This window comes from Anabrus simplex, chromosome 11, assembly GCF_040414725.1.
Source record: "Anabrus simplex isolate iqAnaSimp1 chromosome 11, ASM4041472v1, whole genome shotgun sequence".
Lineage (NCBI taxonomy): Eukaryota > Metazoa > Arthropoda > Insecta > Orthoptera > Tettigoniidae > Anabrus > Anabrus simplex.
Genome location: NC_090275.1, coordinates 16903521 through 16915690, shown reverse-complemented (window position 1 = coordinate 16915690; position 12170 = coordinate 16903521). Strand labels below are relative to the sequence as shown.

Genomic DNA, 12170 nt, shown 5'->3' with positions numbered 1-12170 from the left:
TTCAAAGAGAATGACATGTTTTATTCTTGAAAGAACATCATCAGGTTCTATTAAAATCACCCTCAAATATTTTCGCAGGTATAAAAATTTGTGTTCATTTCTGTTTAAATACTTGAAATCTAGAAATTACCTTAATGACGTCCTCTTTTCTCTCAGTCCCAACCTACTACGCTACTCCATAATCCTGTGTACTACAAAGCGTTTATTGTTATTTTTCTTTGACACATCCGCCAATGGATTTACCTTGAGATTTCAAAATCGAGGAATATTTTCAACCTAACAACCTTTATGTCAGAAAGTTCACATACAGTACATACAAATCTGCTTCCTCCTAATAACTATGCAGTTAAGATCTGTCATTTCCTCTTTTAGTATAAATTAGTTCTCTTCAGTCTGTAGTTTCAAGTTAGCTGCCACAAATCATGCGGCGTTCGCTGTCGAGGTGTACTATTCCTCACCAGCATCTGACGATGGGAGCGGAATCACTTCAATAGGCTGCGCCCTCCTGTGAGACATTGGTTCCAACTCGGCAGCTTCAGCCTTTGCCATCTTACGAGCGCGGTACAGGTGATTGTAGAAACTGTAGACAATGAGCACTCCGTACACGTTGATCACTGTAAAAGAATAAATTACTTAATCAGACATATTGAGTACTTTCCTGGTAACAGTGAATGACCAACAAGTAAAAAGAAAAAGCCTTTCATTTTATTTATTTATTTATTTATTTATTTATTTATTTATTTATTTATTTATTTATTTATTTATTTATTTATTTATTTATTTATTTATTTATTTATTTATTTATTTATTTTTACTTTACGAACACCAGGTGCAACACATCTTGTTAAAGGGAGGGGAAAACTTAAGGGGAAATGATGGTCACATGGGAACAGACGAGCAAAATATTCGTAATATTAAAGGAAGCGTTTTGATACCCAGGACTGGAGGGAGAAGCATTCCACGGTGTTGACACATTCCTACATTCCTTTTTGCTTCCCGTCGGTACCGACTCACTTGTTCATTCAGACCGCCGCGTTCTCTTGTACGAAACTCAGAAGTGAGAGGTTTGGCAACTCCAAGCGACATGAGCAGGCCAGCAGGTTTATCTCCATGGCAACTGCAGTGGGTCCGCTTCCATTTCTATGGCAACCATAGCTCATAATCTCTTCTCTCACCCAGGCAGACAGTAAATGGTCCTCCCTCTAAGAACTGTCACTACTTATCTTTAAGTATTACACCTGGAAAAATTCTATTAGACAGTTCTTCGTTCTAACGTATACGAATCAATGAAATATATTTACATAGTTGCGAAATATGCTGAACGACTGGGATGGTCCCGATTTTGTGTACCGAGAAATCAGCCAGAAATCTATAAAAACCATTTTCAAATCCTGACTTCATAACGCACTCTGAATTGTCAGTATAAGCACAATTTGAAATACGCTGTACCCGGAAGATAATGGGTTCGAACCCCACTGTCGGCAGCTCTGGAGATGGTTTTCCATGTGTTTCCCCTTTTTTCACACCAGGCATATCCTGGGTCTGTACCTTAAATAAGGCCAACCCCGCTTCCTTCCCACTCCTAGGCCTTTCCTCTCCCATCATCGCCATGAGACCTATCTGTGTCGGTGCGATGAAAAGAATTATTTTTAAAAAAGCTGTTCTAGATTCAGACCTGTTTAAACTGGTATATTAAAGTGCCAGGAAGTCCTTCTCGTGCCTTTTCCTCTCCTCGCTTCGATATTCCCTTCCATTTAGGAAAGGATTTTGAGGTACGAATAGGTTAGAATGCAAATTTATTTAACCAAGGGGCAAGTGTTTTGTACCCGCATGACAGTTCTGCAGTGAGATTTGCATAAATAGCGATCTGAACTATCAGAACCCCTGATATTTATGCAACTCGCCGACATAAATGAGAACGGCTAGATTATACTTGTGCCATGTTAAAACACTTTTGCATTCTAACCTAATCGTACCTAGAAATTATTTATCCACAAGCTGAGGCCAATTGAACCATTCATGACTCACGATGTAACCAAAAAAATTGTTTTCGTATTTTAATGTTGTGAAGCAGCCTTCGATTCGATTCTACTTTGCGTAGGATGTCTTATCCATGCTATATTTTCAAAATACGTCGATATAAAAACTTCTCAAAAGTTTCCAATGTTTGCTCCATATCTCCTTCGGTAGTGTGTTTGATTCTACTCCATATGGGAGGATGTAAATTAACAAATCTCATTCGTAGATTTAAATTGAGTTGAGGGTTGCAAATTAATTGCTTCATTCTCAGAAACCTGCTTCTCACTAACTCAATCCTAGCTTTATTTTTACATCTCTCTTTAGTTGGTAGGCAATCGAATATCTTGATTATGTTCACTCATACATACTTATTCAAACATGTTTACTCCTGTTTAACTGGAAATGGAAAGTTACGACACTTGCTAAGAACCATAACTTCAGTTCTTTTAATGTTGAAGTGGCTACTTTAATTGGACTAACGATATGCTGTAATCCGAAGTTTGTCTGTAAAGCAGGGATGTATCATCTGTGAATCTGATGTTTTTGAAGATTATTTTATTCACTGTAATACCAGCTGTTACGTTCTTGAGAAATTCATTGCATATCAGCTCTTGAGTAAATGTTGAAACGAAGGCGGGGACACAACGTATACATAAATCGTAATGGAAGGCAATCCACTGAAGTTACGTAGTGCAGGAAATATTTCAAAAGGAAATGAGGTCTTAAAGGAGATCAAGTACCCTGGAGAATATGTAACAGGGAGGAACAGGAGAAGCAGTGGAATAAAAGGGAGGGTGAAAAGGATTAGCAATACCTACCTTGCGAGCAGAGAAGTGTACAGTAAAAGAAACATATCGACAGACGCAAGGCTCAGGCGCTACTAAGTAACAGTGAGAAGCACAGTACTGTACGTGGCCGAGACTATGACACAAGGAAGGCATGGGGCAGAGAAACAGGAGAAATATGAAACATTCTGAGAGGTACACCGGGACCAAAGAGAGGAGGAGAATGATGGGAAGGAGATCGAGGGACGAACTGCACCGAAAGATGAGGACGACATCAGGGGAAATAAGACTCGCAAGAGCAAGGATCGGCATGGATATTAAAGGAGGCAACGGGTAGGACGGGAGGACTAAGTGAGTTGTCTGGACTGAGATGGGGATCACGGAGGAAGAGACAGAGAACTGGAGAAACACACACCAACCAATATTCCAGGTACAGGAATAGGATAGAGAAATTCCAGTCGGGGAGACAAGAGAAGAGGATACAGAAAATATCAGCTGACTAACGGGAGAGGAGGAGGAGAAGAAAACCCAAACCGTGACAAATCTTCCCATCGTCCTACAAAGGCCGAAATGGAAGAAAAAGAAACAGGAGAAGAAGAAGAAGAAGAAGAGTTTGAGTGAGTCTAAACGTCGGGCTCCTTTAAGTTGCTTTACGTCGCACCGACACATATAGGTCTTCTGGCGACGATGGGATAGGAAAGAAGTGGAGAAAGAAGCGGCTATGGCCTTCAGATACAGCCCCAGTATTTGCCTGCTGTGAAAATTGGAAACCACGGTAAACTATCTTGAGGGCTGCCGACAGTGGGGTTCGAACCTGCTACCTCCAGAATATTGGATACTGGCCGCACTTAAGCGACTCCAACTGTCGAGCTCGGTGCATAGCTCTAATGACTGGCTGAGAATGAAATAAAGGGCGTAGAAACTTTCGAAATATGGTGTTACAGAACAGCGCTGAAGTTGAGATTAGTAGATCGGGTCACAAATGAAGAGACACTGAAGTGAGTTGGCGAGAGGAGAACAGTTTGATAAAATTTAACCAAAAATATAGAAACATTGATAGAACACACATTAACATACCCGAGATTTGTTCATTTATTTTGTTACGTTAGTGTGATCGGTAAGAACGGTAGGGGTAGACTTAAGTATGACAAACTAATCGGAGTAGATGTAGGCTGCAGTAGTTACGTGGAAACGAAAAGGTTAGCACAGGATAGGGTGGCATGGAGAGTTGCTCCAAACCAGTCTATGAACTGGCGACCAAAATATCACACAAGTAGACTCCGATTACTAGATCTTCCCCATCTTGCCTCTCTTCGCGTTTCCATTACTTCTCAAATGTTCACAAGAGATACAAAGGCTCAAATATCAAACCTGCACGCCATTCCTCACCATCGACTGCCGCATGTATCAACTCATTTTCTGTGTCTGCCACACGAGAATGGAACAGTTTACCGGATGACGCCAGAGGAATATAAACTACAGGGCCATTTAAAAGGGCGTTAAGAGGTACATTAGGATACGAGTGAAATGTGCGTTTCTGGTCTTTAATTGATCGTTTTATTATTATTATTATTATTATTATTATTATTATTATTATTATTATTATTATTATTATTATTATTATTATTCAGAGAGGTACACCTCTACGCCGCTCGTTCAAATGAGCGCCTAAAAGAACTCATCTATCTATCAAATGTGAAACCAATAATAGAAGAAGTTAGAACTTTACTCTGAAGATGTCACCACTAAAATCCGATATAATTTTGTTATTGTGAAGTTTCCTGAACTGTGTGAATTTCTACTTGTTTTGTTTTCCATTCATCAAGAAGTTTGAACATTCTTCCATGGATGTCACTACAAAAAACTATGATCATGCACCCTGGTGCGAAGTGAAAGAACTTTTGATTTAAAGAAGTTTTGTATTCATAAGTTGCTTTTTTTTACTAATTGATGTTCATTTATTTTGGGGTTGGCAATATTTATCTTTTCTTTCCGCCAATTTTAAATCTAGCCAATCCCTAATTTCTGTAATTAATTTTCTACCAATCACAGTCTTCTTCTTCGATCCTGAGTGTTACTTTTGAACTCTACCAACAAAATTCTGTGGGTGTGTCTTGATAATTAATGAATTATCTCGAACTTTCTCCGAGGGTTTATAAACTGCGGATTTTCACGTCTCTTGGCCAATTGATCGTCATCTGATGTAGTGTGTGTGTGTCAAAGCAGGAGGCGGGCGGCGCCTCTTTCATCAGGCAGCAGCACACCGACAAGGTAATGGCCACATAACATTTTTATTTCTTCCTAGCTCCGCAGTTTAACCTGATGGAACAGTTCGAATCATTAACTATGTAACCTAGTTTTCCTAAAAATGTAACTTTCTGACGGCTAATGTAAAAACTTCATAAAATCTTTAACTGTAAATCGGGGATAGAGAGTGATGTACCCTCTCGTGCTCCCCTTCATATTGATTTGAGGTGACTACGTTTTGTAACTGGCTTTCTTCATTTCCGTAATGTCTTAATTTATTCTTGTACGAGTCACCTCCATAGTTTGGGAATAGCCCCTGTTTCATCTGCCTAGTGCCCTTTAGGTTTTAAGAATTCATATCTAGGAGTGCAAGTACACGCCTCCATTCAATTTGTGTATCGGGCCATTTTCTTAACCTGTTCTTTTCCGCAAAGGCCCAATAGGTTGGGTACTAGATACCCCTGTTTCAATTTTTGTGCCTTGATGGCGAGTGATTGTAATTTTCTGATACTGCATTGAATAGGCTTGGAAAACTGAGAGCACGTCAACTCTTTTCAAGTGTTGTAAAAGCGCCTCTGGCAGCCTTGATATTGTAAGTTGGGAGCAAGTGCTCCATGTATTGAGGGATTTCTGCCATTGAGTAAATTCGTGCTCTTTTGTAAATTTGAGGTAGGAGCTCAAGAATTGTAAAGCGAGGGGCTTGAAGCCCAGATTTTTAAACTGTCACTAAATTTTGAATTTTCTTGTCTTGTCTAAAATTTGTCATTCTACTTGACGTTTCATTGTTATGAAATTTTGCTAAGGTTGAATTTAAGAAAATATAACCTTCAGTTTAAGTTTTAAATTATTTTCTTGACATTGTAGTTAGACCCGTTCATCCCGGCACCTTCTTTCACCTCTGCGGTCCACGATAAACCCCGGAACAATTATTATTATTATTATTATTATTATTATTATTATTATTATTATTATTATTATTATTATTATTATTATTATTGTTATTATTATTATTATTATTATTATTATTATTATTATTATTATAAGTATGCATGTCTCACTGTGGTCGAATAATGTATAATAATTGGTTTAGTGTAAGAGAAGGTCTAATGGTCTTAACTATGCCAACAGACATTTTCCTATCTATCTATAAGCTAGGCTGTTCACTCACCAACTCCCACCAGAGCGAGCACGGCGTACACTATCGCATAGAGCAGTGGGGCGGTCGCGAAGTACACGGCGGACAGCACGATGTAGATGATGATCCAGATCACCAGTGTGGTGAAGGAGAACATGAACCAAACCTTCAGCAACATCAGTTTCTCCTGAAACAAAGAATGGATAACAAATTTTCTACAAATTGAAAAAAAAACAGAAGCACAGTATAAAATTAAATTTCTTGTGGCTATTTCTAGCCGGGTGCAGCCCTTGTAAGGCAGACCCTCCGATGAGGGTGGGCGGTATCTGCCATGTGTAGGTAACGGCATGTTATTGTGGTGGAGGATAGTGTTATGTGTGGTGTGAGAGCTGCAGGGATGTTGGGGACAGCACAAACACCCAGCCCCCGAGCCATTGGAATTAACCAATGAAAGTTAAAATCACCGACCCGGCAGGGACCCTCTGAACCGAAAGCCAGTACGCTGACCATTCAGCCAACGAGTCGGACAACAGCACAGTAGAATATGGACAGTGGTGGGGGGGGCAGCCATTACAGGCATAATGTCGTATCAGACCTGTAGTTGGTAACCTTAAACGTACTGCGCAATACCATAGGCCGAAAAGAAGCATATTTTGAAAGCGTAACAAAAATTATAAAATAAAGCCTAATCTGCAAAAAATTTCGTCCTTGCAAATAGTCCTTTTTTTTTTTTTTTTTTTTTTTTTGCTATTTGCTTTACGTCGCAACGACACAGATAGTTCTTATGGCGACGATGGGATAGGAAAGGCTTAGGAATGGGAAGGAAGCGACCGTGGCCTTAATTAAGGCACAGCCTGGTGTGAAAATGTGAAACCACGGAAAGCCATCTTCAGGGCTGCCGACAGTGGAGTTTGAAACCACTATCTCCCGGATGCTAGCTCACAGCTGCGCGCCCCTAACCGCACGGCCAACTCGCCCGGCTTGCACATAGTTAACGGATTAAATGTAAGGGGTAACTTTCAGCGATGAAGGAATAGCTTTGTGGAAAAAGCCGTCTTTGGAGACGTCATTCTTCAAGTCGAAAATGCTGTAGCGTTTCCTCCATCGACTGTCACCGGAGAAAGAATCTCGTCCACTCTCAGCTCAATCCTAAATTAAATGTAGGTGCCCATATGCTTACAAACAACAAATGAAGATGGAGATTAACAACAGTGCACAGAAAAATGTGTTTAAAAACTATATTGCTGATTCAGAATTTGTTACGCAATACGTATTTCATTCAATATTTCTTTTCCACGATTGCTGATTGAAGTGTTACTTATTGACCGTATAAAATAACACTTATACTTCGACTTCACTTTAATAGACATATCGCATTTATTTAGTATCAGATTGAGAGAAGAAATATAGTTTGTTTTCTTGTTGAAAATGTATATTTATAAATGATTAAAACTTAGTATAACTTTCCTTAAAATAATGCATGAGTATGTCTGCTCTTTTGATCACGTTACGCTGTCTGTTCCGAAGTTCATGTTACCAGAACCATAAGTACTTGAATCTTGAGATTTTTATCCCCTAATAAAACTGGAATTATGTTTTTTTAAGGGGCGTACGTCACAGTCAGTAGATTCTGAAGGAAATGCAAAACTTTTTTTAAACATAAAGTATTTAAAATAAACAAGATTCAGTGTTTCTGTCATTGGCCAGCTATATAAAGGTATTGTACCAAAGAAGTATTTTCTGTGAAATGGGGAACATGTTTCTATTTCATCTCAACCTTACGACTTACGCCCTTATGAAAAATACAAACTGTGACTTGAAAATATTGACACAGAGAGTAACTAAAATTAAATTTAATTTCACATACCTTTACTTAATAAAAGCCAATATAATAATAATACGCTACAGAATGATTGATACTGAACAGGAAAGGATTGTTGGACATACTGGAGGTCCAGGAGAGGAATATCTTGAAGGATACTAGGACCGATCAAATAATATGACGATTATGGAAGGCGACCAAACCGGGAGCTATACAGTTATACTCAAAAAATGACAGACTAATCCAGGAAGACGCGTTCGAGTCTCTATGGACATGACACGAGGATTAACCCAACTAAGATGACCTACCGGCTTCTCAACCACTGGAAGAACAGGAAGACAGAGACACCATGGCTAAAGGGAGTGAATAAAGACATACAGGACTGTAGTAACTGAAAACACTAGAAACTGAGCAACTGTCGGAAGAAAAATCAAACAAAAGAAGTTTCAGAACTGACCACCTTGTAAGAAAACAGGCGGCCTCTGGACAAATGAAAGAGGGGAGAAATATAGCGAGACAATGCGCGAGTACTGGGCAAACATCAAGTCCCTCTCTAAGCGGAAAGGTTAACATCATGGTCCGCAGGTGGCCCACCCGAAATAATAATAATAATAATAATAATAATAATAATAATAATAATAATAATAATAATAATAATAATAATGTCCGAATGCGAGCTTCGGTCATGTTGCCTCCGGAAAGGCCTGGTGCAGGTCTTTTCATTTGACGTCCGTAGGCGACCTGCGGTTCGTAATGAGGACGTGCCAGGCGTTTTATCCAATTATGGTTAAAATTTCCGATCCTGCTGGGAGTCGAACCCGGGATCCCTGTGACCATAGGCCAGTACGCTAACCACTTAGCCATGAAGCCGGATTTTGTAGTAATAATATTATAGGAATCAATAATACGATATAGTAATATGCCTAGTTGTGAAGTTGGAAATTTATTTCAATCATCTACAAATGTATAATCTCTGTTCGAAAAGTAAGTTGGCCATTCACATTCATTAGCCTCCGTGCACAACCAGAACCGTGAATCTAATTGCTTCATCCGTCGTGTGCAGGTACTTTTATTGAACGCCATCTAGGCTGTGTGCGCGTCAATTTTGACGTTCCGCTGTACTCTGCCAGATGGCAGAGCAAGCCAAAGCTCTCATGGCTGATCTATGGCTGAATGTTAATCAGTTTTCTCGGATAAACACTTAATGCGTCAAAAGTGATTTTACATGTCAGCAACGTACAACATGGAGTGTCGAATAGACTTTTCTCCTGGTATTCAAAAATCCTACTACCTCTACACTGTTTGAACCACACTGTCAGCTGCCCTGAAGATGGTTTTCCGTGGTTTCCCATTTTCAAAGCAGGTAAATGGCGGGGTTGAACCTTAACTAAGTCCATGGCCGCTTCCTTCCCACTCCTATCTCTTTCCTGTACATCGTTGTCAAAAGTCCTATCTGTGTCGGTGCGACGTAAAACAAGTTGCATGTGTAAAAAGACACTTTTCTTACCCTGCATGCACCGTAGACGAGGAGCAAGCACAGGATCATAAACAGCGCAACCAGAGTACCTTGGACGCACGCTGCAACAGAAATGTTCAGATTATTACATTGGAAGATTCTCCTTAAAATGAGTACTGTATTAAAGTTATGTTCGTTACAGCCTTGACCGACCTCTGCAGGAGTTGGCTGGCGACCATAATATCCACTCACATGCCGAATGGCGGGCAAAGTCGGTGCCATAATAGAATAGTATTAAAATTAAAATATGTTAACAATTATCATTAGAGGATCTGAGTTTTCTTTGAGTAGTATTACGTCGTACATTAGGCTATACTTTTACTTTACCTGTAAATATGATTGTTTTAGTTTAGGATCTAGGTAATTATTTCAAGAAACCAACTATAGATTAACCAATATAATAATGCTCTTCAGGACCTGCTCACCTGATGAGTTAAATTGAGCATTGTCCCTGCACTGCAGGAGGCCATATCCCTTAGGGGATTCACACGGCTTAATTATTTATTTATTTATTTATTTATTTATTTATTTAATTTATTTATTTATTTATTTATTTATTTATTTATTTATTTATTTATTTATTTATTTATTTATTTATTTATTTATTTATTTATTTATTTACCGGAATTCGTGACACATATTTAAGGAAGGAAAATAAAGAAAGAATGATCCCTGCTTACACATTTGTCTCCGTGAGGAAAAATACACACTCTCATCCAGAATAAAACGTGCTCTATTTCTCTTCGAAAGTTTTTCCATCTCATAGTTTTCACTTTGCCGCAGAACTCTGGTAAAGTCACCTGCTTAATTTAATCTGTAAAACTGTTCCAAATTCGAACAGGCCGACAGTAAAATACTGAATGACCAGCCATTGTTCTGCTAAACGAGTGGAAACAGTGAGATGGGTTAGAATCGGAGAGAACTTTACTGGCACGCGCCAATTAAGGTCCCTGCATCCCTGAAATAAGCTAATAGAGTATGGTAATTCTTACACTGTGCCAGTACGTATTCCTTGTGCTCAGGGTCGATGTCCTCCGAAACCAACCTCCTTACGAGATAGGCGATGCTCAGGGATGAATATACCTGCAGAAAACAAAAAGAAAATGAAAAAATCTCCGCTCTCAAAGCGTTGGCAATAAAGGAAAAGATTGAATGTTTTAGGAGTACTGTTAATATTTGCCTTCACTGTTAGGATCGGATTTTCAGTATGCACCACGTAATTGAATTATGGCTATGAGAGGAATGAACTGTTATGTTCCGAAGATCTGAGAAGGCATGTGACAAAGTACGGAGGGATAATATGTTAGCTGCACTGATGGTATTAAGGGTAGATTATTAAAAGCAATGGAATGTATTTATGTTGGCAACTGGGCTGTTATTCTGGGCTTTCAAGACCGGGGCTGCCATGTCACCGTCAGATAGCTCCTCAATTCTGATCACGTAGACTGAGTGGACCTCGAACCAGCCCTCAGGTCGAGAGAAAAATCCCTGACCTGGCCGGGAATAGAATCCAGGGCCCCCGGGCGAGAGACAGGCACCCTACCCCTTCACCACGGGGCCGGCAAATTAATAAACTACGGTTGAAGGAAATTACATTCCAACTTACCCCGTGGAGCACTCCTACAACGATCGTCCCACACTTCAAAGGAAAGCAATAGCAGCATTTCTGCACTACACACTTCATGGCTTCTAGGTACCAGATCCAAATTCCTCAGACAGTTTTACCGGACACCAAACCACTGGAAATTCCTCTCAAAGTTTATCATTCCGCCATATCCTCATAAAACTCGACAGAGTACCGAAACTGGACATCGCAATGGTTTCATTCACTGCTCATTAAAAATCAAACACTCGCTCTCAACACACGTAAACTTGTCTTTGTATCAAAAGTAATCATGGCTAATGCAACTGTTGTTCCGATACTTTTACACTGTTGAGCATGGACTAACGAAGAGACGTCGGATATAGATCGATAGGTTGAGCCCACCTTATCACCGGGAATTTAATCTTATCTGGTTGCTCCTCCTAAAAGCCTACAAGATAATTTATATTTACGTAAGGATTTCTGTTAATAGCGAGAAACTACTCGGGTTTCCTGCGAAACATGTTGCCACAAATCCGTCACTAGCTCTGAGAAGGGAGATAAGCAGCAGCGGTCCTAAATTTCTGTACATTCACTTGGTGACCTTTGTATTTACAGAATTAATATTAACCTTTTAGGATACAATTGGTCATCATCACCATCATCGTAGGTATTCTGAATAGAACAGAGCATAACACCGCTAAGTACCGGGGAAAGTATCCAGCAACTTGTGACAGTGGGAAATGTGAGTTCAGGATGGCGAGGTAAGACCTTCGGTGTTCCTCAAGGGTCGGTCCTCGGACCACTGTTATCCATCACCCAAATTAATGATACATCAAAAGCTCTTAAATTATGCAAATTGCCAGTGTATCCGGATAATATCTGTTCAAAACCGAGTGATATCGGTACTGCAATTATTAGAATAAGTTCTGAACTACAACACCTTAGTGACTATGCAAATAAAAACTGTTTATTAATAAACCCGAATAAAACTCAAGTGTTATTATCGGTACCACTAAACACATATTTTACTTCAAGCAACGGGACATCTTTCCAATAGTTAT

The 12170-nt window shown here is 39.5% G+C and overlaps 1 protein-coding gene across 1 annotated transcript; it reads right to left on the bottom strand.

Moving 5' to 3' along the window:
- LOC136883216 (lysosomal-associated transmembrane protein 4B) lies at window positions 1-11501 on the bottom strand. The gene is made up of 5 exons (XM_067155417.2): window positions 11131-11501; window positions 10517-10607; window positions 9516-9586; window positions 6220-6373; window positions 1-614 (listed from the first exon to the last, which is right to left on the bottom strand). The coding sequence occupies exons 1-5, from the start codon at window positions 11206-11208 to the stop codon at window positions 448-450; spliced, it is 561 nt and encodes a 186-aa protein (XP_067011518.2). The 5' UTR covers window positions 11209-11501; the 3' UTR covers window positions 1-447.
- Between the last annotated feature and the right edge of the window lie 669 nt (window positions 11502-12170).